This window comes from Dromiciops gliroides, chromosome 5 (assembly GCF_019393635.1).
Source record: "Dromiciops gliroides isolate mDroGli1 chromosome 5, mDroGli1.pri, whole genome shotgun sequence".
In the NCBI taxonomy this organism is placed as follows: Eukaryota; Metazoa; Chordata; class Mammalia; order Microbiotheria; family Microbiotheriidae; genus Dromiciops; species Dromiciops gliroides.
The window spans coordinates 25,931,954-25,959,545 of record NC_057865.1 but is presented as its reverse complement, the minus strand read 5'-3'; the positions used below and the strand labels follow the sequence as shown (position 1 = coordinate 25,959,545).

Here is a 27,592-nt window from a genome sequence, read left to right as displayed (position 1 = left end):
CCTGACATTTACTACCCGTGTGACTTTGGATGAGTTACTTAATGTCATTGGTCCCCTTTTTCCTCTTTTATAAAATAAGTGATTTGGATTAGATGGTCCCTTACAGCACTAAATCTAGGATTTTATATGTTTAATAACAGGGAACAATACTAATGGTCTCATTAAGTGTTAAATTTTGTTGTAGTGTCTGTAAGTCCTAATAGGGATCAGAAAGAGTGAGCCCAATGAGACTTTGTGGAGATGAGACATAGATTGAGTCTCCAAGAATAGGTAAGATTCAGAGGGGCAAACGGAGGGCATTCCAATCAGGCAAGGGAAATGACTGAGTAAAGGCTTGAAGGTAGCTTTGAAAGGGTCAATGTGAGTGAGAGATTAGCAAAATGGTGCCAGAGTATTTTTAGGAGAGAATGGGAAATTTGGGCCAGTCAGTAGGACAAAGCCTGATTACTGAGGGACTTGGGGCAGATCCAGCCATGTCACCCCTCTGCTACTCAGTAAACTCCAGGGGAACCCTGTTTCCTTGAGCTTCAAGTGTGAAATGCTGTTTGGCCTTTAAATCTCTTCACAATTATTGCCTTTTGAGTTTACCCTCTTCCAATATTCTACAATCCAATTCTCTATGCCAAAAAGAGATTTTTCAGGGAAATTACCTTATGCTTAAAGGTACCATAAATAATGAATCAATAGCAGTACTTAATATCTATGCATTTAAAAACATAACATCTAAATACTTAGAGGCAAAGTTAATAAACTTTGATGGAGAAATAGCACAACTATAATGTGCCCCTTTTAGATCTAGACAAATCTAACAAAATGGTGAGCAAAAAAGAAATTAAGGACCTGAATAGAACTTTAGAAAACTTAGTGATGCTAGATTTCTGCCATTGGAAATAGAAAGGAATTTATATTCTTCTCAACTGTACATGACACCTTTACAAAAATTGACCATATATTATGGCATAAAGATCTCATAAAAAATGTAGAAAAGAAGAAATGTTAAATCATTATTTACTGATCATAGTACAGCAAATTTTATTAAATGAAGGGTCCTTAAAAACAGTTTAAAAGTAAGAGATTAAATAGAATAAATATGTAATTATCAAGAACTGATGGGTCAAAAATTAAATTTTAGACAATTTCATCAAAGAAAATTATAGTAATTAGACAACATATCAAAATAATGGATACAGTTTAAGCAATTCTAAAGGGAAAATTTATCTCTAAATGCTTTCATCAGCTAAAGAGAGAGAAAATAAGTATGAATCAATATGTCATTAAAAATCCCTAACAAAGTAGAAATTATGAAGATGCAAGAAAAGACGAATAAAATTGGAAACAAAAAGACCATTGAATTGAGAGATAAATCTAGGAGGTAGGTTTTTTTTTTGTTGTTTGTTTGTTTTTGTTTTTGTTTTTTGGCAGGGCAGTGAGGATTAAGTGAGTGACTTGCCCAGGGTCACACACCTAGTAAGTGTCAGGTATATGCGGCAGGATTTGAACTCAGGTCCTCCTGCATCCAGGGTCGGTGCTTTATCCACTGTCCCACCCAGCTGTCCCCTAGGAGTTTTTTTTTTTTAAACTAATATTCGCAAAATAGATAGCTAACCTGTTTTTGTTTTTTTTTTTTAAAGAGAAGAAAACCAAGTTGTGTCAAAATTGAAAAAAAGAGAACTCACAATAATTGAACAGGAAATAAAGAAATTTATCAGAAATTATATTGCCTTATTAAATGTTAACAAAACTGACTACTTATAGGAAATAGCTAAACTCTCTCAACATTCCCTTCCAAATGGTTGTAAATGCCTCAAATTAAATTTTGGAGTGGCAAATACAAGAAAAGGTTAAGGTGAGACATTTTTTCCATCTTAAGAAAATTTAGAAGGTTGGTAGGAGAGCTTTGTGACACTGGAGTGGAGGCCTGTCTAGAGTGTACACATATGACCACATTAACTTTGGGAACTCTCAGACCATAGCTGGTAAGAGGGCTGGACAGCTGGTCAGAAAGAGATTATAGGGGATCCATTGCTTGCACCAGTTATAGCTTTTGCTGATTGTTAGCACTTTTGTCCATATTGCAGTTCTGGCTTGCATTTCCAGGGTGGAGAGGAGTGCTGGTGGTCCTTCACAAAGGAACAGGAGCCCTGGTCACAGTTTCAGGGTCAAGAGGAGTGCTAGTGCTTGTGGCTGTAGGGCAACAGGAGCCATTACCGAGTAAAGACCAGAGCATAGACCAGGAGAGCAGTGACCACACCTCTCCCTGTATCATACCACCTTGGAAACACTGAAACCCTACAGACCCTCACCTAGCACTGAAAATAGCACAAAAAAGCTTGAAGCATGGGGCACTATTTCCCTAACTCTAGGGGAGCAGAGCCCCATTAAAGTTCAAAGTCAAGAAACAGGCTAAAAAAATGAGCAAACAACAAAAAAAGAACTTGACTATTAAAAGCTACTACTAAAAAAAGAAAAGCTACTACAATGTCAGGGGAAACCAAGACACAAACTCAGAAGATGACAATAATGTTTTAAAAATAGCTACAGCCAGATTGTACATATATAACCTGGTTGCGATCTTGTGGAGGGGGGAGGAAAAGGAGGGAGGGAGAAAAATTTGGAACTCTAAAATAAAGCAGATACTAAACACAAAAAAGAAAGAAAGAAAAAAAAATAGCTACAACCAAAGTCTCAAAGGAAAATGCTAATTGGACTTAAGCCCAGCAAGAATTCTTGGAAGAGTTAAAGAAAGAGATAAGAGTGGTAGAGGAAAAATTGAGAGAAGAAATGAAAGTTATATAAGAAAATGATGAAAAGAGAATTAGCAACTTGGGAAATGAGGCACAAAAAATACTGTAGAAAATAACACCTTAAAAAACAGAATTGGCCTAATGGTAAAATAGGCACAAAAAATTCACCGAAGAAAATGCAGAATAGGCCCAATGGAAAAGGAGATACAAAAATTCACTGAAGAAAAGAACAAAAAAGTAGAATTGGCCAAATGAAAAAAAAAAAAAGAGGTACAAAAGCTCACTGAAGAAAATAATTTCTTAAAAATTAGTATTGGAAAAACTGAAGCTAATAGTTCCATGAGGCATCAAGAAACAATAAAACAAAGTCAAAGGAATGAAAAAATAGAAGTTGAACTATCATAGAAGAAATTTTGAATTATTTCACTGATAAAACAACTGATCTAGATAATAGATTGAAGAGAGATAATTTAAGAATTATTACTAGATTACTAGAAAGTCATGATCAAAAAAGAGCCTAGATATATTTCAAGAAATTATAAAGGAAGACTTCCCTGATATCTTAAATCCAGAAGGTAAAATAGCAATTGAAAGAATCCACTGATCACCTCCTGAAAGAGATCCCAAAATGAAAACTCCCAGGGATATTATAGACAAATTCTAGAGCTGCCAGGTCAAGAGAAAATATTGCAAACAGCCTGAAGGAAACAATTCAAATATTGTGGAGCCACAGTCAGAATCACACAAGCTTCTACATTAAAGGAGCAGAGAGCTTGGGATATGATACTCTGGAAGGGAAATGAGCTGGAATTACAACCAAGAATAATCTATCCAGAAAAAAAAAAAAAAGGATATTTAATGAAATGGAGGACTTTCAAGCATTCCAGATGAAAAGATTAGAACTGAATAGAAAAATTGACATTTCAACACAAAACTCAAGAGAAGAATAAAAAGGCAAACTTGTAAGAGATACTATAAGGGACTCAATAAGGTTGAACTATTTACTTTCCTGTGTGGGAAGATGATACGTGTAATTCCTAAGAACTTTGTCATTATTAGAGCAGTCTAAAAGAGTTTTCATAGATAGAGGGCATGGTTGTGAGTCAGTTATTTGGGAATGGTCTTTAATAAATGAAAGTATGAGAAAGAGGGAATGGGGAAATTTTTCTCACATAAAAATGGAATGCAAGGAAGAGTTTTTACAGTGGGTGGGATGGTAGAAGGCAATGCTTGAACCTGTCATTGGAATTGGTTCAAAGAGGGAAGAATGTGAGCACATGCGCGCGCACGCACACACACACACACAAACACACAGAATTGTGAATAGAAATCTTTCTTACTCAATAGGAAAATAGGAGGGGAAGGGAATAAGCAAAAGGAAAGGGATGATAAAATGGAGAGCAGGTTAATGGAGGCACTGGTTAGAAGCAAAATAATCTTTTGAGGAGGGCCAGGAAGAAAAGAGAGAGGGGGAGAATAGAAGAAAATGGGATGGAGAGAAACACAGTTAATCGTACTGTCAGTGTGAGTGGGATGAACTCACTCATCAATTGGAAACAGCAGAATGGATTAGAACCTGGAATCCAATAATATGTTGTTTACAAGAGACATACTTGAAATAGAAAGACACACAGAGAATTAAAATAAAGGACTGGAGTAGAATTTAATATGCTTCAGCTGGAGTAAAAAAAGGCAAGGGTAACAATCTTGATCTCAGATAAAGCAAAAGCAAAAGCAAAATAGAACTAATTAAAAGATAATCAGGGAAACTACATTTGCTAAAAGGTTCCATAAACAATGAAGTAATTTTTTTTACAGCAAATTTCTTTGACAAAGATCTCATTTCTCAAATATAGAGACGACTGAGTCAAATTTATAAGAATACAAGTCATTCCTTAATTGATAAAGGGTCAATGTATATGAACAGGCAGTTTTCAGAAGAAATCAAAGCTATCTATAGTCATGAAAAATTGTTCTAAATAATTCTTGATTAGAGAAATGCAAATTATAACAACTCAGGTACTTCACACCGATCAGAAATGACAATTGCTGGAGAGCATGAGGGAAAATAGGTACACTAATGAATTGTTGGTGGAGTAGTGAAATACTTTAATCATTCTAAAGAAGAATTTAGAATTGTGCCCCATGGGCTATACAATGGTACATACCCTTTGGCTCAGGAATACCACTACTAGGTATGTATCCCAAGGAGATAAAAGAAAAAGGAAAAAGACCCATATTTACAAAAATATTTATAATGACTCTTGTGATGACAAAGAATTGGGAATTGAGGGGATGCCCATCATTTGGGGAATGGCTGAACAAGTTGTGGCATATGATTATGATGGATTACTATTGTTCTATAAGAAATGATGATGGGGGTGGTTTCAGAACAACATGTGAACTGATGTAAAGAGAAGTGAGAAAAACCAGGTGATCACTGAGCACAGTAATAGCAATGTTGTAACAATGATAAACTGTGAAAGACTTAGCTACTCTGATCATACAGTGATCCTAGACAATTTTGAAGGATTCATGATTAAAAAAACACTATCCACCTCCAGAGAGAAAACTGATGAATTCTGAGTGCAAATTGAAGTATAATCTTCTCACTTTATTATTATTATTTTGCTATATGGCTAAAATGGAAATGTTTTTCGTGATTTCCCATGTATAGTTGATATATTGCTTGCCTGTTCTGTGAATAGGGAAGAGAGGGAAAGAATTTGGAACTTAAAATTTAAAAAGACTTTTGTTAAAAATAATATATATATATAAAAGATATTGGGAAATAACTTCTATGAACTGATGCAGAGTGAAATAAGAACAGGGTATGTGGTTAATAAGAATATTATGGACAAAAATAACTTTGAAAGACTTTAGAATTCTAATCACAGAAGAATAAGGATAATAAAGCATGTCATTCACTGCCGAACAGAGAGGTAATGAACTTAAAATGCAGAAAGAGAGATGCATTTTTGGAAATAGCTAATGCAGAAATTTATTTTGCTGGACCATGAAGTTATATATTGTAGAATTTTTTTAAACATTACTTTTCCTGTACATTTTCTTAGTGGGGGTGGGGGAGGATAGTGAAAAGGACAGATGAACAAAAACATAAAACAGAAATCAGAACCTTTTTTAAAAAAAACACAAAAAATCATAATGTAAACTCTGTAAAGATTGTCTTGCTCATTTGTATTTATATCCCCATCATGTAGCACTTTGCCAGGAACATAGAAAATATTTATTAAATGCTTTAAACTAACTTAAAAATATTCTACCAGTGTGATATTGTATCATATATACCACACAAGCTTCTCTTTATAACCTTTGGCTCGTTTTTTACTTTGAATAAATAAAGCGAAGCAACATCTTGATGTCATGGAATTGCGAAGTATTTTGGGGAAGGATTTGAATGGGATCTTTAATGACACATTGTGGGAGATTTATGACCACTTGATGACCTTTTGAAAAACTGATCAAGAGAGATTAATTACGATGCCCATGCTTTTCCTTGATAAGCTTCTCTGTAACAAGGATAGGCATTAGAGATCTAGGAGTTTGTTAGTCATTATTCAGCAAATACTTATTAAATATCTTCTCTATTCAGGATGCTATACTAGTCACCAGGAGATAGAATAAGATAAATTGGGCCATCTGAGCTCTCAAGGGACTCAGAGTCTGACTTTGTGCAAGGCATGAATCAGGCACATTATTTAGCTGGATTGCTTTACTTCTTGAGCTTACTCAGTTGTTCAATTTGATAAGCATTGATTAAATACATATTACATTGTTTGGCCCTGCTGCTTCACTATGTCCAAATGAGATCTGATTGTATTCTAAAAGAATCCTGATTCTACCAATGCAGTCTTTAAGTCATGGAGATCGCCACATAAGAGTTAATGGCTGTTTCTTTTTAGGACCCATTTAAAGAACTTTTAAAAGTTGAATATAAGGAGTGCCTAGGAAACCCCAAGACTGATTTCAAACAAGCACCCCAGGAATTATAAGTCTGTCAAGATGCACAGAGCGATGCACTTAGAATCAGGAGGGTCTGGGTTGAAATTCAGCCTCTGTCCCTTAGCAGTTTGTGATAGTGCATGAATGGGCCACATTTATCCATTACCTAGGATTTGTGGACTAAGTCGGAGCTGAGCTGATAGCTGCAGGCGATTGTCCTTTTCATTTGACATTTAGCCTTCTCCTTGGGATTGTTGTTTTTCTATAGTGACTTGTCTAATGGGTCAGATTATAAGTTTCTTGAGGTCAGGGACTTGTTTTTATCAACGTGTTGTTCATGGGACAAACTCATTAAATCTTTCAGGAGGTGATCGGTGGATTTTTTTCAATTTCTATTTTAGCTTCTGCTTCAAGAATATCAGGGCAATTTTCCCTCACAATCTCTTGGAGGATGGTGTCTAAACTCTTGTTTTGGTCATGGTTTTCAGGTAGTCCAATGATTTTCAAATTATCTCTCCTAGATTTATTTTCTAGGTCAGCTGTTTTTCCAAGGAGATATTTCACATTGCCTTCTATTTTTTCATTCAATTGGATTTGCTTTACTGTGTCTTGGTTTCTCATAAGCTCACTAGCTTCCATTTGTTCAATCCTAATTCTTAGGCAATTATTTTCAGCAGACAGTTTTTTAATCTCCTTTTCCATTTGGCTTTTCAAACTGTTGACTTTTTTCTCATAACTCTCCTGCATTGCTCTCATTTCTCTTTCCATTCCTTCCTCTCTTTCTCTACATCTTCGTTCTATCTCTCCTACTTTCTCTTCAAAGTCCCTTTTGAGAGCTTCCATGGCCTGAGACCAGTTCATATTTTTCTTGGAAGCTTTGGATGTTGGAGCTTTGACCCTATTATTATTTTCTTCTTCTGAGGATGTATTGTGGTCTACCTTTCCCCCAAAGAAGTTTTCGATGGTCTTCTGCTTTCTCTGCCTACTCATCCTGGCTTACTGTTTCTTGGCTTTTTACTCCTTAAAGTGTAGCGCTGCTTCCCGGACACACCATTCGTGCTACAGCGTGGTCCAGGGGGTGATTGGGCTTCTTCTCAGCCTGCCTGGCTTGTGAGTAATCACAGCCGCTTTCTCTTTGACCCGGAAACAGAAGTCTGATTGAACTCTGATTCTCTATGGTCGGAAGCTTGGCGTGCTTTTACCCCTCCCCCACTGGGCCACCACCACTTGATTCAGCCCACTGGTTCAGACCCAGGGTGCTTTGCCACAACTCCAGCAGATACTGCCTCCACTTCACCCCGGCTTACCTCCGAACCCCCTCACCAGTCCGTGATCGGAGCCTCAGAAGCTGCTGGTGCTGAAGACTCTGACATGTGCTGGAAGCACTGTCCCTGGCTGGGTCCGGACCGCGCGCTGAGCTGTTCAGCCTGATCAGTAGGTGATCAGAATCGCCCTCTTTTGTGGAGAAACAGTCTCACTCTGTTCTTATGTGCATTAGGCTGTTCTGGGTTTTGATTTTTACCGCATTATTTGGGCGTGAATGGACGGGTTTATCTGGAGCTTGTGGGAGTCACAGCCTCTCCTCCGCCATCTTGGCTCCGCCTCATTAAATCTTTTAGTTGTTTAAAAGCTTGTTTCAGATAGCCCACAAAGTAAATTTGTTTGTTTATATTTTATAGTTGACTCTTCTTCTTCACTACTTTAAGAACAGGTAATTTCTTTGTTGTGGGTGTTTCTCTGAGTCAAATCACAACCTGGTAGATAATTGGATTCAACTAAGTTGATCAGAGATTTATTAAGCACTTACTGTGTGCAAGGCTGAGGACACAAACACTTGTTTTCACTAAAGAAGCGTATGTCAAATGAGATAAAATGGAAAGCACTTTGCAGACTTAAAAGTGCTATTATTGACAGTCCAACCAGAGCAAGGGGACCAGGAACATGAAGCCGGCATCGTAGTGGGGCCCTCGGATGTAGGGACCCAGGGGTTCAGGCCCCTCATGGACTCCACTGCGGGGGAGCAAAAGCTCAGTCCGCTCAGGAACCTGGGAGTCCCGTTGGTGGATGAGACCCGAGGATAAGGTGTGGGGGTTAATCAAGGCTCTCCATGGGGTAGAGTTGAGAACTTGTGTGGGAGCACTGGAGAGAGGACAGGAGCAGAGAGAAGACAAAGTCCTTAGCTCTGAGGAGGTCAGCCCTGGGCTTTGGCCCACCGTGCCAGCTCTCTTGAACCCTGAGCTCTTGAGTCAACTCCTGCAGCTGCGCTCCAGAGTAGAAGTCGAGACGCCTTGATGAATCTTTCCCGCTTCTTCGAATCAGTGTTGTCCTCAGCATCATTAACCTTTTCCTCCGAAAAAGAGCACTACCGTCTTCCCAGGTTTTGGACCGACTCTAACTGATCTTTGCTAGGAGCTGCAGAGTTTTGGCCTGGGGAGAAATGTAAGCCCTGTCCCAAGGCCCATTTGGTATGACTCCTCATTGATGGTGATGAACGTTCTGTTGGCCCCCCCAACCCCCCATGTGAAGGGCTGGGGTGGAACTGGTGAGAGCAGCAGCAGAACTCTAGCCTTCTTCAGTCTTCTTTGGGACTCTTCCAGCTCCTACTCACTTTGGGCATTTCTGGCTTCAAGAAGGAACATATAAGATGCCGACCCCTACTACAGGTTGCTGAAGGAAAAGACTCTGTGAAGACTTGGGAGGAGCTGGCAGTCTCCATCGTGGTGGGAAAGGGGTCAAGCTTTGGGTATAGAGCTTGGGTTCTCCTCCTTGATAATGACACAGAGCAAACAGAAGTTAAACTGAACCTGATTATATACTCTAGGCCAAAGCTTCTTAAACTGTGGGTCGCAACACCATATGGGGTCATGTAACTGAATGAAGATTGTGAAAGATTTGGCAACAGTAAAAGGCTATGTATACCTATTTTATATACCTATATACCCAGGGTCATGTAAACTTTTTTTTTTTTTTTTTGTGGGGCAATGAGGATTAAGTGACTTGCCCAGGGTCACAGAGCTAGCAAGTGTCAAGTGTCTGGGGCTGGATTCGAACTCAAATCCTCCTGAATCCAGGACTGCTCCTTTATCCATTGCGCCACCTAGCTGCCCGACATAAACATTTCTTGGGCAAAAAAGGGTTGAGTAGAAAAAGTTTAAGAAGTCCTGCTCCAGATGAACTATATTTAAGGGATCAGATAGTTATAATTCCAGCCCAGTAACCCCTCTCTGAGGAGAAGAGTCTCCAGCCCCAACTTCTTCTTGTGGTAGAAATTAAAATCTCCCTTGGAGAAAGGTGAGGTCAAAAGAGCCTCCTTTTGAGCCACATATAGCAACACCCCCATGATACAGGCAGGGGGCAAGCCCTCACCAACACAACATGTGGCCTCACCCACCACATGTGGCTCACTCTTTCTACATATGCTGCATCCTCCTTCCATAGTTCAGTTCTTGAAAAGATCTCCTTTCCCTCCCACCCCCTTGAAAAAAATGGCTGCCAAATTGGGCTAGTCAGCAAGTCAAGCCTCTTCTTCCCTCTCACCTCTCAGAATCCTTAATGTAGCACCCCCTCTGAAGCCACTTCTGCACTTACATTTGGTCCTGGGTGTAACCCAGAAGGTTCGGGTTTCTAGTACAACTTCTCATGAGCCCCCATTGGTGTGATTCCCTTTTATCCAGCTAAAGTTAGTAAGATAGTGAGACCACTTGGTACAAAACATTCCCCCCAAAACCTGAGGTGCACTCTCCCACAAACATACATTGTAGTCATGGGGGGAATGTAATCAAATTTAGAGTATGATGATAATGAGTCACATTTGCAGAGAACATGTCGCTACCCATATGGCTCCTAGGATCCCTGCCTTTCTAGGATTCATGGTCAGCACTTCTTTCTGCCACGAGGGATCGTCTGAAATTCACATTTACTCATCTTGGTCTTGTTCTGGCTTCTGCTGCTTTCACTAGTGTTATCTAGTACCACTCTGATGATCACTGCCACCACTGCCATTTCACTTCAGTGGGGACCCCCTCCCCCCCCCCATACACACACCTGACACCTTCCAAACTCAAAAGATGAAACACTAAAAAGATAGAGTCAGTTCTTTATTCATGGCCATCATTGTCTGGGTTGGAGTCATAGCTCAATGTAGTCTTGCCTCCTCTCTCAGCCTCAAAGGAAAGAGACTACTGAAAGGCATGTCATTCATTTCATATATTCATTGAGTTCTGGCTCAGAAATCCCTGAGGTATCAGGTTTTTTTCCAGCTCCACAACCAATTGTTAGTTTATTTTTATTTTATTTTATTTTATTATATTTTTTTTGGTGAGGTAATTGGGGTTAAGTGACTTGTCCAGGGTCACACAGCTAGTAAGTGTTAAGTGTCTAAGGCCGGATTTGAACTCAGGTCCTCCTGAATCCAGGGCTGGTGCTCTAGCCACTGTGCCACCTAGCTGCCCCCAATTGTTAGTTTAAAAGATTAATTTAATTTAATTTTTATTCTGAACTTAAGCACCAAACACTGTAAGCATTTCTATATACATACATTATAGAACAGGAGAGAATTATATGTGAAATGGTAGGATTCTATTATCTATACTTTGCTTTTTCTTTTTCAATAGGCAATAAATTTAATATAATTTTCAGAAAAAGTGCTATTATTATTATTATTATTATTATTATTTGTAGTTGTAGTAGGAAGAGGAGGAGGAGTAGCAAGTAAATGTGATCTTCCAGAAATGCCTAAATGCCTTCCTCTGTGGTCAACCTTGTAATGAAGCTTTCCATATAGAATCAGCTAAGCTGGCCTTCAGATATCAGACCTAATATATTGCTAAAATCAGACTTTTTAGAAGAAATAAAAAGATGATTCAAAACAATTTAATACCAGTTTTGTGTTGTCCAACTACAGTTCCATGCACCATATGTTCCAATACTAAATGACATACTTGTTTTAGACGTTCACATATAGCAACAACTCCTGAGTTTTAGAAAAATCATTGGTTGCCAAGCTGTGTGATGTGACTGGTAGGGTGGCAAGACCATAGAAACAAAGTGACCTGTCATCACTGCCTGTCTTTTTCTTTCTCTACACTCACATATCTACTTCTACACATGAGCCGCTTTTCTGCTTATTATAATATTTTTTGTGGGCCTATCAGCTCATCAGTAATTCTAACTTAAATAAGACATTGAGTTAATATGGGGCAGCTAAAATGTGGCTTATGGGAGTTGCAGTGGTTTTTTTTTTTTTCAACTCAACTCCCACTCTGGATTTTTCTTCAGCTAATTGCTGCTAATACAGTTAACGCTCATTTCCTATAAATTTTGATGTCAGATGAGTGTAAAACTATAGAAATGTTTTAATAAATTACTATGTATGTCTTTTCTTTGTACAACAAAATTTCTAGTTAGTAGTGTGTATGTGTGTGCACAGATGAGTGAGTGAGAGACAGAGACAGAGACAGAGAGAGCCTGAGGGAGAGCTTGAGTGCCCACACTTGAATGAGTTTGGGGCCACACCTATTTCTTTAATATTCCTTATTTTCTAAGATTTAATTTTTTTAAGAATTAATTTTCTATTTGAGAGTTTACATAAGTTTGATGAGTAAATCAAGAAAAAACAGACAACGTCTTCCTCTCTATAGCTCTTGTTTTTTGTTTTTTTGGGTTTTTTTGGTCTTTTTTGCAGGGCAGTGAGGGTTAAGTGACTTGCCCAGGGTCACCCAGCTAGTAAGTGTCAAGTATCTGAGCTTGGATTTGAACTCAGGTCCTCCTGAATAGAGGGCCGGTGCTCTATCCACTGCGCCACCTAGCTGTCCCTATAGCTCTTGTTTTAAAGAAAAGTTTTCGAACACCAATAAAATACCAGGTGTCACCCCTAAACAAGCTAAGGAACCAGCATTTTTATTGAAGGAGAGATTGATGCTTAGTTGCCCTCCAGGGTTTGTATTTTACACAACACAGAAAGAAAGAACCTACTGTGAGCTGAAAGATGAGCTAGGGAGAATTTTGTCAATAAAAGTATGATCATTGGGAATATCTGTTTATTGAACAAGCATGTACCTGTGTGTACTCTTTCAGTAGTAGGACATAGCTAATTCTGAGCTTAATTATACTTTCTCATCATCTTAATGTGTACCCTGTCTCCAAACCCAATCATCACATTTTCAAGAATTAAGTACCTATCTGTCGTTTCCATCCCTAATCTCATTCATCTCCTCAGTTTCACCAGCAGTTATTCTACTCCCTTCCCCACAAAACCCAGTGACAGCCTCCTTTAGGTGACCTCTTTGTGTCTTGGTTTTGTCACCTTTATTGGCATCTTATTTGAAGCGAATTTTAGCCTACTTTGAAAGTTTTTGCTGTTAGCTCTCTGCCACAATTTCTAGCCTTTCATGGTCTGAGATGTTTGTTAGCTAATGACATTTTTCTCTTTTACACAATTACAACTCCATCTTTGCAGAATTAGGACATTTCTGTTTTGGTAAGAAAAACAATTATTGTTTTATTTCTGAGAAAAGTATTTTAAATATTGACTTTTGTACATAATAGGAAGAGGCGGTTATTACCCTTTGTGATCCATGTATAGATAATGATTTGAATACTTAAATGTATTTATATATCAGATATGGAACATTTGAATGTTTTAAAAAATATTTCTGCAAGGAGGGTTTTTGCATGTAGACCTATACGTTTTTCCTCTGAAGGATGTTGTAAAAATTTTGCATAGCAGTTTTAATGAGAAAATGTTTGTTATCCTATTTAGAAATAAAATTAAAATTTTTATGTTATAATTATAGACAATGCCCAAATAATTAGTCTTCTCAATTATTTAGAATGCCTTTATTTTTTAGCATATTAAATTGAAATATTAGCTGTTTTGTCTATCACTATTCAAAGTAGTTCAGTTTCTCTGGGAAAAATTAATTTTATTAAAATGTTAACTTGACAAAATTATTATAATGGTTACATATTTAAATCCTAACAAATAAATGATTGGAGAGCCAGCCTTCTCAGAATTCTGTAATATTTCTAACAATAGAATTCCTTGTTCTATTTCTTTATGATAGAAACTTGAAAGGGAGTGTTTGTCCTTATCTTACCATTCCTTATAAGAGAATATTTTATAAAGCACAGGCATTTGATGTGATTGAATGTGACTTGCTTTTCTCTAAAACTTATATTTTGAGGACATACTTTATATAGCCTCTTTAGATATACAGACTATATGAAGGTGATTTTAAGTCTTTGGTTTCAAAGTAACCCTTTTTGCGAGGAATGGAAATTCATCTCCTTTATCTCCATCTTGTGGTAGAAGCAAAGTGGAATGCTTACTTCTTTAAAACATCATCTAAGGTTTATCACCTTCCTTTTGTTCCAACGTGTCCTCTTCTGGCTTTCAGTGGTGTTTTTAATTGTTGATGGAAAACAATTCCAGGTCCAATTAATGTTTATAGTGAGGTCATTATTGTGCCTGATTATTTTTATTCCCCTTATTAAATATAACCAAAGGAAACAGGGGGGGGGGGGACAGTTTTAAGGCTACATAACCGAAATGCTTCATAAGTTGTTAACATAGAGCAAAGCATTGATAGTTAGTACGGGCCGTAGAATTGGAATTAATTCCATTTCTGCCTCTTACCACTAGGTATGTAATACTAGACGTGAAGTATTTTGAATAGGTGTTGAAGAGAATCATTTAATTAATTGCTTGCTTTCTGAGTAGCTATTTATTTCACAGAATCTTAGAATTTTAGTGCGGAAGGAAATTTAGAAATTACCTAATGCAATAACAAGGTGATGAAACAGAAACCTACAGAGGGTAGGTCATTTGCCTTGTATGTGAAGAGTTACTGGCAAAGCCAGGGATTCTAGAACCCAGGTCTTCCAGCTCCTCTTTTTAATTAAAAATTTTCATGATGTGATTTTTTTTTCTTGTAACATAAACCCATATATTTTGAGTTGTGTCTCATAGAACACAATAGTGTATACTTGGGGAGTATTTCAGGTTTTTGGATACTATTTTATTTTAGCATGCTTTCATATTCCTTTTTCTCAGAGCCTTAACAGTTGTTAGGTTACTTCTGTGATTTTGTATTACAGACATTAAAATTTTCCACTTGATATTGTGTTGAGCATGTATTGTCACAAAGTTGTAAAGCTATATATCAAGGAGATTTAATACTCACAACATTTGTTTCTCTAGATGTCTTCTATCTCCCCCCCCCCTTTTTTTTTTTGGTTAATCTGTCTTCGTGAACCATCTTTGACTTGCTGCTTTCTTTTTCTGTTCCATTTCTAATTTGTGGGTAGTTTTCAGTTAGGAAGAGTTACCTTTGTCTATAAAACATGATACTTATACATTAACATTTGTGTTTTGTCCATTTGCTTCCTGTAACTTTTGATTTTTCTTTGTGTCTTGGAGTAGTAGTAATAGCTCATCATTATATAGTTCTTATATTTTAAAAAGCACTTTACCTGAATTGTCTTTTTTAAGTAAAATAGGCTACTTCCTCTTTAACGTGACAGCCTTTCAATTATTTGAAAATAGTTATTTTGTCTCTCCTTAGTTGGCTTTTCAAGCTTAACATTCAGAGTTCTTTTAAGTATTCTTTATACAACTTGGCTTAAGAACTCCAGTTTGCCATCACAGTTACCCTTTCCTAGACACACTCTATTTTGTAAAGATTGGAATGACGCCACCTGCTGGAGACTTACTGTAGAAAAGCTCCCCATGAAGTGAAGGTCTTTGAGGGCAAGACCACGAGTCTTTTCTTTGGCGTTAGGAAGTGATGTCTGCTTGTGGGAGGAAGAAGGGGGGAGCCTGGCGCTCTGACTAACGCTTTTTCTTGGGGACGCTGGTGGAGAAGGGAGCAAGAAACGCGCTCTCCCTTGAATAGATAGGAATCTAGGCCTTTTCTTCTCTCTTTACCAAATTCTTATTCTCCTTAATAAATGCTAAAAAGCCTAACTCTTGCTAAAGCTTATAATTTATTGGCGACCACTCATTAGATATTTTAGACAGACTAGCTAGAATTTTAGCCTTAACAAGTAATTTGGTGAGTGTCCCTTTTAAACTGTGGTATCCAGAATAAACATGATACTTTATATAAGCTATGATTAGAACAGAACATACATACATGTTACTTCTTTTGATTAGGAATCTATGCCATCTACAAGTCTAAGATCCTGTTTGTTTTATTATCAGCATTATCAGCTAATATTACCTACCCTGTGCTCATGGAATTTATTTTTTGAACCTTATTACAGCATTTAATCCTGTTGAGTTGCATTTGTTGTTTCAGTTGAGCATTCTAATACTTTGATTTCTTTGTTTATCATGTTAGCAATCCATTCCTCTCAGCTTATTGTAATCTGCAGATCTGATCAAATGCCTTCTGTTGATGAAAATGTTGAGTCAGACTAGATCTAAAATAGTTTCATGGTTCCAGTCTCCCTTTATGTTGATCCCCATGTTTTGATGTGGTTATTCAGCCAATTGCAAATACAACCAACTTATTTGGCCATTTTATCCACAAGACTAGCATAAAAACAGCAGTAGTGTTTAATCATCCAATAAGTGTTTATTAAGCACCCATCTGTACTAATCATTGTACTAGGTACTAGAGGTTCAAGTACAAAGGAGCATTATCTGTTCTCAGTGAGCTTACATTCTTAACAAGAGATAAGTGCATATAAAATAGATAAAGCATATACATATGCATATACACATATAAATATCAATGTAAGCATGCATACATATAATAGTGTACATGTTGGGGAATACACACACACACACACACACACACACACTCTTAAACTAGAGGGAGAAGAGGGATGATTCCTAGGTGACTCCAAAGTGTGATCCTAGGTGATGTTACCTAGGTGGTACCAGTACAAAGACAGGCAGTCGGAAGGGTAGGAGAGATGGGATGAGTTCCATTTTGAATATATTGGATTTGAGGTGGCAGTGAGATGTATAAATGTCAATCCACTGGTCTTTGCTTAGACTATAAGATTTAAGGCACTCCAGCCAATCTGGTTTTTTTTTTTTTTTTTTTTGTGGGGGTGGTGGGAGGGGGTCATTTTTATTACATTGGTTCCTCAGCCTACCCATGAGTAATTAATATTTTTCCAGTTGTTTAGAACTGTCTTTATTGGTGTAAAAAGTGTTTCGTAATTGTATTCATATAGTTTCTATGTGTATCTTGGCAGGTAGATTCCCATATATTTTATACTGTTTACAGTTATTTTAAGTATAATTTCTTTATATACCTGCTGGATTTTTGTTGGTAATATGTAGAAATACCGATGATTTATGTGGGTTTATTTTATATCCTGTAACTTTGCTAAAGATATTGATTGTTTTAACAGACTAGTTATATAATTTGCTTATAGATCCATTTGGTCCTGGGTCCCCATAATTTTTCTTTCATTTTAGTCCAAAATGGGTTCATTTATATTTCTGCTTTTCTGCAGTTGTATATATTTTAAATGATATAGTAGATAGTCAGCTTTTGTGAAGGTGCCACGTATAGCTGAGAAAAGATAGACTCCTTTCTGTTTTCATTCAGTTTTTTTCCAGAGGGCTATCATATCTAACTTTTCTAAAATTATATTTATCTACTTAACTTCTTTCTTACTTATTTTATGGTTAGCTTTATCTAGGTCTGAGAGGGGAAAGTTGAGCTCCCCTACTAGTAGAATTTTACTAGTTCCTCCTGTAATTCATTTGACTTTTCTTTCATGAGTTTGGATGCTATTCCATTTGCCATTTGTTGCATATATGTTTAGTCTTGATATTACTTCACTGTCTGTGGTATCTTTTTTTTTTTTTTTTGGCAGGGCTATGGGGGTTAAGTAACTTGCCCAGGGTCACACAGCTAGTTAAGTGTCAAGTGTTTGAGGCTGGACCAGAACTCAGGTCTTCCTGAATCCAGGGCTGGTGCTTTATCCACTGCGCCACCTAGCTGCTCCCTATAGTACTTTTTTTTTCTTTTTAGCAAAATGTAGTTTTCTTTCTTATTTCTTTTAATGAGATCTGCTTTTGCTTTTTGTGAAAGTATAATTTATGCTCCTCCTTTTTGTACTTCACCTGAAGCATAATAAATTCTACTCCAGCCCCTTATTTGAACTCTGTGTGTCTTTCTTTTTCAAGTATTTCTTTTGTAAAGAATATATTTTTGGATTCTGATTTCTCATACATTCTGATATCCCCTACCATTTTATGGGTAAAATCATCCCATTCACATTTACAGTTATGATTGCTAACTTTATATTTCCTTTTATTCTGTTCTCTCTCAAAAGTCTGTTTTGCTTCTGACCCCTGCCTCCCGCTTGCTTTATGTAAATTTGCATTACACAAATTTGACTTTATGTAAAGAATTCTGAAAGAAATCCACATTCCCCCCCCCCCCCAAATAAATCATTTATACTAACTTTCTTGTACAGTATTGTGCTCCTTGGCTTGGCACTTTGTAGCATCGTCCCCCTCCCCCAAAGGAAAAAAAAAAAGCTAAAAAAAAGAGCTTCAGATGAAAGCATAAGGATGGGCAGGTGCAGAGACTGCTGCTAGCATTGCCAGATCAGAGGCTTGAATTGAGACCTTTGGCACAGCAAGGGGACACCTTTGCCCTGCTCCGCCCACCTGCCTGTGTGTCTGTCTTGGGTACCTTGTCCATGCTTGGGTACCATGTGTCTGTCCCTGCAATCCATGTGTTGCCCATCCTCTCCTGTCTGTATCCATATTCAGCTCCATGTGTCCTTGAATCATGGGCTGACCTCTACCTCCACAGGCATGCAGCCCTCTTTTCTCCTTCCCTCAATTCCCAGTGTCTGTGGGCAAATTCACATTACGTAAAAATTGCTTTACCTAGAAGTTTACAGATTGGTCTACTTACATAAAGTGAGGTCTATATACCCCCTCTCTTATCAACTCCCCTTCTCTTAGCCCTTTCTCTGTCTTTCCTGTGGGATAGATGAATATTATACAAACTGTGTATGTATATGTGTATATATCTATATGTATATTTCCCTTTTTTAACCAGTTCAGATAAGAGTAAGGTTCAGGTGTCACCTGCTCCTCCCATCCATTCTTCTTCTTTCCCATCTCCCAGTATATCTTTCTCACCCCTCCATTTTTATTTTGAGATCATCCTAACTTCATACACTCATACCCATGCCTCTAAGTAGACTACTTCTAACTATCCTAATGATAATAAAGTTTTTAGGGGTTACTTGTATTATCTTTCTATTTGGGGATATAAACAGTTTAACCTTATTAAGTTCCTTATAATTTCTCCCTCATTTACTTTTTCCTGCTTCTCTTGAGTCATGAGTTTGAATGTCATACTCATCAGGGTATGCTTAGAAGTTCCCTATTTCATTAAATATCCATTTTTCCCTTAAAGGGTTTTAGTCAGCTGGATTGGTTATTCTTGTTTGTAATCCTAGTTCCAAAGCCTTCTAGAATATCATTTCAATCCCTCTGTCTCTTTAGAGAGATAGCTTCTAAATCTTATGTGACCCTGACTATAACTACATGTTATTTGAATAGTTTCTTTCTGGCTGCTAGAACTATTTTTTTTCCTTGACCTGAGAGCTCTGGAATTTGGCTATGATATTTCTGGGAGTTTCATTTTGGGATCTCTTCCAAGAAGTGATCAGTCAGTTCTTTCAGTTTCTGTTTTGCCTTCTGTTTCTAAGATGTTGGGGATATTTTCTTGACATATGATATCTAGCTTCTCACCTCTTTTTTATCCTGGTTTCTGGATAGTCCAATAATTTTTTTTTTTTTTGGTGAGGCAATTGGGGTTAAGTGACTTGCCTAGGGTCACACAGCTAGTAAGTGTTAAGTTTCTGAGGCCGGATTTGAACTCAGGTCCTCCTGACTCCAGGGCCGATGCCCTATCCACTGCACCACCTAGCTGCCCCAGTAGTCCAATAATTTTTAAATTATTTCTCTTCAATCTCTTTTCCAAGTCAGATGCTTCTCCATTAAGATATTTCATATTTTCATCTATTTGTTTCTTAATATCTCATGGAGTCATTTGTTTCCCCTTGTTCAATTCTAATTTGTAAGGGATTATTTTTTCAGTGAGATTTTGTACCTCTTTTACCACCTGTCCAATTTTGATTTATAAGGAGGACTTTCTTTAGAATTTTTTGGTGTCTCTTTTACCAAGCTATTCATTCTCTCTCTCTCTCTCTCTCTCTCTCTCTCTCTCTCTCTCTCTCTCTCTCTCTCTCTCTCTCCCTCTCTCTCTTTCTCTTACAAGGCAGTGAGGGTTAAGTGAATTGTCCAGCGTCACACAGCTAGTAAGTGTCAAGTGTCTGAGGCTAGATTTGAACTCAGGTCCTCCTGAATTCAGGGCCAGTGTGCCACTTAGCTTCCCCTATTAATTCTTTTGAAATAATTTTCTTGCATTTCTTTCTCCAAGTTTTCCTCTATTGTTCATATTTGATTTTAAAAAATCATTGTTGGCTCCTAAAAAAAATTTCTATACCTCCTCTAGGAATTCTTGTTGAACTTGTGTCTAGTCTGTATATGTGTGTGTGTGTGTGTGTGTGTACACATATATATATGTATATAGTGTCATCATTGTCTTCTAAATATCTATTCCTTGTTACCACAATAGCTTTTTATGGTGAGATTCTTCTTTCTGTTGTTTGTTACTCATTTTTTCAGCCTATTTCTTGATATTAGACTTTATGTGTTACCTCTAGAGGTGATGTTAGCTGCAAAGAGTTCAGGTTAGTACCTTCCTGTTCTGTGCTCTGGGTCTACCCAGTTAGAATGCCTTCTCCCTCACAATCAATTCTCTTTGCCCCAGAACTACCCATTGAAGCCAGTCATAAAAATATAAGGAGTTGTTGGTTGTATTGCATAACTTTTTCTTTTTTTTTTTCTTTGTTTATTTAGTGAGGCAATTGGTGTTAAGTGACTTGCCCAGGGTCACACAGCTAGTAAGTGTTAAGTATCTGAGCCCGGATTTGAACTCAGGTACTCCTGACTCCAAGGGCCAGTGCTCTATCCACTGCACCACCTATCTGCCCCATAATTTTTTACTAACATTTAGATTTTTTAAAAATTAAGCTTTGTTTTATGGATTGACACTAGTGTAAAATTTATAGGTTTTTATGTTTGTTTTTATATAAGGTTAAGTGAGAACTCTGGAAGTCAGGAGGTTGAAGATAATAACAATTTTTTTGGTAAAACTACAATTTAGTAAAATGTGTGATATAGTATGTGATTTTAAAATGACACCTTTAAGTTATTTGGACCTAAATACATAAATTCATCTTTTCACTCATTTGCTTTTGTTTATTCATGCACAGTGTTGTTATGTATAAATGCCAGCTTGTGGAAGCAAATAATTGGACCCATTCATCAAACAATTATCCAGTTCATGTTAGCATATGCACAAGAATTACATGGCAAGTCATGCACCCAGAAGAGAAATTCTTTTTTTTTTTTTCTTTTTGCAAACAAGTATGAAAAGGAAAGAAGCAGCTTTGATATGAGGGATAAGAACCTTTCATCATTGCATGTGTAGACAGCACGGCTGGGTTGGAAGTTTGTGCAAGGGAAAGGAAAGCTTTTTTTGGTTGAGGTGTGGAAGGTGATTGGAATTGCTGACGTGCCCAGCTATGCAGAAAGAAGCAAGGGAATAAGGTGCTCCAACTCCAGTGCTATTCAAATGTCCTTCCCAAATGCTTGCCATGCCTTGGTACTTCCCCTGGTTTTAACCAGGATGGGGCCCTTTAGCATGTAGGGAAAGGTGGGTTCAGGTTCCCTTAACTTCCTAGCAGTTAAGAGTTCAGCACTAAGAAGAGGAAATGGCCTGAACCTAAAATAACTTTCTCCACAGGAGAAAGCTTTAGGAGCTGGGAGAACCACATGTATGCTGGGGGAGAAAGGATAATAGAGAAGGGACAATTATAGAATAATAAAACACACCTGGGCCAGCCACCTCTAATAAGCACTCCCACTGTTCTCACTGCTCTGGGAGGGGGCTACTGGCCTACAGGGTGGTGTTTTATCTGCAAGCCCAGAGCAAAGCATTAGCACTTTCATTATCCCCATGATTCCCACCACCCAAAGCAAGGCAAGTCATTCCCCATCTTGGGCTGAGGCCACTGTAATGCCAAAAAACAAAGGTGGCCACCAGGGTTCTAGGGAACAGAGTGGATACTTGGGGGCAGGGGGAGCAGGAAGGATGTTGTCTTCCTGGGCACAGTGCTACAAGAAGGGATTAGTAGGAGGAGGTTTGGAGGCAAATGGGCTTGATGAGGATCCAGTCATGAAGGGGTTGGTAGAGATCCCAGCTGGATGGTTTACAGGCCTTTGCCCCAGTTTGGCTGCTCCTAATCCAACAAAACCAGAACCATTCTGCTGATGAACCAGCAAGGTTTGTGGAGGGAAGAGATTAGGAGAGAACGTTCCTGGGAAGCCACTAGGGGTTGGTGCAGAAGAGAAGCTAGGAACCACAGTGTTCATTCCCAAACCAAGCCCGGAGGCCAGGCCATTGGATTGGAAAGGGTTGGTGGAAGGCAACTGTGGGTGAGGAGCCGGTGTGATGAAAGGGTTGGTGAAAGCCCCAAATCCAAGCCCAGTGCTGCTGCTGCTGCTATTACTGCCAGAAGCAGCAGTGTGGAGTCCAGAGACATGGCCAACGGTCCCAAAGGCTCTGCTAGGAACACCACCAGCTGACATCCCAGTTCCCAAGACATTGCTCATATCTGAAAGGGCACTTGGCTGATTGGCAGGAGCAAGAGGAGAGGCACCAAATGGGGTCACCTGGCTGCTGCCAATGGGCGTTGGCTGGGTCTGGAATAAAGCCTGGCCAGCTGGAGGGATACCTCCAATTGTAGAGGAGAAAGGGCTGCTTCCAAAGGCATCAAAGTTGGCAAATCCTCCATGGGATGTACCCTGGCCCCCAAAGACAGCAAAATTCGATGCTGGTTGGGGAGCAGCAAAAGGGTCTCCACCAATGTCAGCCAGAAGGTCAGTGCTGGCTTTCTTGACTGAAGGGAGGGACGGTGGTTGGGAGCACCGGTGTTGGGAGAGCCGAGCCTGGCTAGTGCTGGAGATGGCAACAGAGGGCACAGGGTCCCCAAGAAGTGTCCTCAGGGGCTTTACATCTGGAGTGGAATCTTGGGTAGGGGTAGAGGTGCTGCTTTTGGTGTAGGATGGCCCCTTGACTTGGTCTGGGGGGACATACCATCGCTTCTTCTCATATTTCTCCTGAAGAAACTCCTTCACCTTTTGAGGGTCCCTGGAGTCTGGGACCAAGGAGGTTTGTGTATCAAAGAGACCCAGCCAGATCTTCCTGCAAACCTCATTTCCACGAGATTGGAGGAACATCACTTCAGGCTCAGTAAAGGTTGTCATGGAGATGGATTTGACTCGGTGAGGAGGATTCAGGCCTCTCAGGAGACCAGAGCAGGAGGTGCAGACAAAGCTGCCCACGGTGATATCCACGTATGTGACCCCGCGCTGGGCACACTCGAAACAGTGGCGGTTTCCGGCCTGGCTGCTGCCACCCAGCTCTCGCACCCGGCGACACCACACCTCCGAAGCCGCCTCCGCCTCCGCTTTTCCGCAGCCGTCGCTGCCGCCGGGGCCCGGACCTTTCTTCGCAGCCATCATCATTGCTTTTCCCCCACCTCCCTATCCTTCTTCAGGTGGCTCTCCAGAAGAGAAATTCTTAATTGTGATTGGTAATGTCTTCAGTAGTCAATATAAACTTGTTTTTAAAATCACAGTTATTCCAGAAAAGAGCCTTATGAATATTTAAATTATACAGTTCGATAATTATAATTTTGATATTAGATATGAGCAATGTATAATCCAAAAGAAATGTTTTGAGAAATTCCTTAACGTTAGGTCAGTGCCTATGTTCTCTTCCCTAAAACTGAGACCAGTGGTCATCATTTAAGATATGAAGTGTATTGGGAGGATTGTTCATATTGATGGGGGAGTCCAGAGCACAAGATGTCTTTTAAAGAACCAGGCAACTCTGTCATATCATTGGCTGTAGTAGGAAGGAATAGACATTGAGCATTGTTTTGCTTGTGCTACAGAAAATGTAGAAAAAAAAACTAAAAAGTGTTATAAAAAACTTTTGCATAAAAATAATTATATATTTCTGCTTATGAATTTTAACAGAACACCAAAGAAACACTATATTTTGATCAAACATACTTGAAAAAAATTTGTCCCTGTATTTTAACATGGGGTTGTTAAATCCACCCCCCTCTCCCCCTTTGGATGGGAAGACATGCTTCTATGTATAGGAGTAGCTGGAGGACTTAAGTATTTCAGTAGTGTTCATTACATTGGGATTTCTATGGGTGGTCTTTCTTTATTGGTAATGAAGGATGCAGTTCATGCTGCATTCCCTATCCTCATGGCTTCTCATGGATTCCCATCTAGGGATTATTGGATGAACTTGTGGTTCATCCTTCCTCTTGTTATGTAGATGTTGAAGAGATGCATAACTTATTGCATTAATTTTTTTTTTAAAAAGAAGCTCTGGAATTTAAGGAGTGAAGAATGCCACCTTCACACTTAGATGCACTCAAAATACTGTCAGTGAAGAGGGTTCTTCAGGTGGATTCATTTTGGTGCCATTCCATTTTCTGCTTCAGGATTCTAGATCCTTTCATGTGTTCTCATTCTTTGCTTAACTCCAGATTCACCTGAACACTAAGGACTGTATCAGTCCAATTTGTCTCCCACAAAAACAGTTTTAAAATACACCAGTCTCTGCACCACTAACCACATTTTCTCTTTAAGAATCTTCACAACAGGGGGCCGCTAGGTGGCACAGTGGCTAGAGCACCAGCCCTGGAGTCAGGAGGACATGAATTCAAATGTGACCTCAGACACTTAACACTTACTAGCTGTGTGACCATAGGCAAGTCACTTAACCCCAGTTGCCTCACACACACACACACACACACACACACACACACACACACACACACACACACACACACACACACAGAATCTTCACAACATCCAGAAATTAAGATTTGAAGAACCCATTCCAAATACTCCAAGTGAATCCTCTTGAAATCTTCCTTCATGACCTTTTTCTCTATAAACATTTAGATTATCTTACCTATAATGAGCAACTTTTGTTATATTTTAATTTACTGTCCTTTGTAAGTGAAAAATATTCTACTGACTCACACCCAGTTTATTGGATGTCTGTGTGGGATGGGGAGGAGATTGCACAGTGAAGGTATTACTTAAAAGTTGTCTATAAATACAAGAATCCTATTTTCCCCTTTGACTTTTATCACTGTTTAGAACCCATGGGATGTAGAGCTAAAAGGAACCTTAGAAGTCATAGCCTAATCCCCTCATTTTACAGATAAGGCAACATGTCCAGAGACAATTCATCTTCATTTAGAATCTATCTTTGGTAGACTGCTTCTAATATTTAGTCATAATAGAAATAAAAAAGAGTAATGGGTGGAGATGTCCCTGTGTTCTTGATCTGTCAAACTGAGAATACTTCCAGTACATATCTGTTCAGCCTTGACAAGTTCAGAGAGGTTCATTGCTTAAAGCTGGACCACAGAGTGATGGATTTTTGTCACAGTAACTTATGAAGTCATCTGCTTAGATAGGGTGATGCTTTCTTCTCTTTAATGGTGAGCAGCAGTGCCTACACTGAACAAATCACAAATGTTTGAAGAATTGAAATAAAATGAAGAGAGGAATAGCTGCATCAGCCATTTCTTTTGTTAAAATAATAATAAACATTTTTATTTAAAGTTTTGAATTCCAAATTTTATCCCTCTTTCCCTCCCCCCCCTCCCCCCCCAGCCCCCACCAAGGCAGTAAGCAATCAGATATACGTTATACATGTGCAGTTATGTAAAACACTACCATATTGGTCATTTTGTACAAGAAAACTTGAATAAAAGAAAAAAATGAAAGTGAAAAATAGCATGTTTCAATCTGTGTTCAATCACTATCATTTCTTTCTCTGGAAGTGGATAGTATGTTTCATCATTAGTCCTTTGGGATTGTCTTGGATCATTGTCTTGCTGGAAATAGTTAAGTCATTCACAGTTCTTCCTCAAACAATATTGCTGTCTCTGTGCACATTCTCCTGGTTCTGCTCACTTCACTGTATATCAGTTCATATAAGTCTTTCCAGGCTTTTCTGAAATCATCTGCTTGTTGTTTCTTATGGCACAATAATATTCCATTGTCATCATATACCACAGTTTGTTTAACATTCCCCAATTATTGGATATTCCTTTGATTTCCAATTCTTAGCCAGTATAAAAAGAGCTTTTATAAATATTTTTGAACGAATAGGTCTTTTAAACTTAGCAGGGTTATTGCTGAATCAAAGTGCATCACCCATTTCATAGAGTTGTTGTGCAGTATAATTTTATGTAAAATGTTTTGTAAATTTTAAAACATTAAGATATGTAAATAAATTATCATAATTGTCTTAACTATAATCATAGGATGTCATAATTGGAAATAACCAAATATCATTTTTATCAGTTTGATATGAGGAAAACCTTCTAATAATCAGAAGTCCAAAAGTGGAATAGACTGCCCTAAGAAATAGTGACAACCCCACAAAGCTGGGATGAACACGTGGAAGGACATCATTAGGCAGGTGTGGTGCAGACAAGATAGATTCTGATCTCCTTTTTTTACTCTGATGTGATTCTAGGGTTAGGAAAGTGGCTATTTTTAAAGGAACTGTTTTGTGAATCTTTATGTAAGGAAAATAATTCCTTTTGTTTTGGAAATAGTTGTTCCCTAATTTGTCAGTTTTGTTAATTCAAGTAAATGTCATTTTTTTCTTGCAAACCTATATTTTCTTCATAGGTGAGATCAGTAATTAGGTCTTATAAACATTTGGCTGGAGGGGAATTAGAGGTCAAATGTGGGCTAGGAAAAGGGATCCACATCCATGGAGAACATGTTTTTCCCAGGCTGCTATAGTATATTCAGCCAGTCAGATGGAGATTTTGTTTCCACTCAGCTGAACCATGCAAAAGTCCAGTGAAGTTCAGCCTAAAGGATTCTTGAATATTTGGTCTGTCAGGATCAGTGAGAGAAGACAAAGAGGTTTTGCTCCTGACCAGAATGTAGCACAAAACCATGGGTGGTGCTGTTGCTGCTGCTTGTAGTCAGATGAGACAGAGTCAGGGGAGTGGCCCCAGGGGATGGTGGGTGCTTCTGTTGTTGCTAGCCTTCTTTGGCATGCTAAGCAGGAAAGCTCTTGGGAGTGAAGGGGGCTTCTTAGGCCCAGCGGCTGCCTAGCTTTGTATGATAGAATTCCTAGGTGGAATTGAGGGCAAGGAGTGGGACCACAAGACTTTTCTAATGAGCACCAGATACTGTCAGAAGAGCAGACTTAATTACAGTCTAGAGAGCACTCCAGCTAGCCAAGGACTAGACTGAGTTGTACCACTCCCTCCAGGACTCTCACTGGTTTTTGTTTGGCTGGCTGCCCTTAGCTAGTGTGGTGGCTCATGGGCTCTTGTGGAGGAGAAGCATTCTGGGAGGTAAGAGCGCAGCAGATGAACCTGAAGAGCTGAAACTCACCAAACAGTATCAGAGCAGCTCAGAGACTGTAAGACTTGCAGACACCCAGCTGAGAGCCAATACACAATGCCCCCCTCCAAAAGGAGTCTGCACATCGTGGACATGAGATGGGCCTCCCAGCAGAGACAGTGCTCTCATCAGAGTGGCACCAGCTGTGGCATCATCATGGGCCTTTTCTCTTGGTTCTCAAGCCATGCATGCTGTGAGTCCTCTTCATCCTTGTTTCCTGATCTCCCCTCCTATCTCTGTGGGTGCCTTCTCAAACCCCATATGGGCTGCATTTATTTTCTTATCACTT

General features: G+C 38.8%; 2 protein-coding genes across 3 annotated transcripts in view; one reads left to right on the top strand and one right to left on the bottom strand.

Annotated features, from left to right (window-relative positions):
- The window catches only part of CMC1 (C-X9-C motif containing 1), an 84,128-nt gene that overhangs the window by 34,276 nt on the left and 22,260 nt on the right, over positions 1–27,592 (top strand). The window lies entirely within an intron of this gene.
- Positions 21,511–23,355, bottom strand: LOC122730092 (arf-GAP domain and FG repeat-containing protein 2-like). Its single transcript, XM_043969312.1, has one exon. It carries the CDS (start codon positions 23,353–23,355, stop codon positions 21,943–21,945), a length of 1,413 nt encoding a protein of 470 aa, XP_043825247.1. The 3' UTR covers positions 21,511–21,942.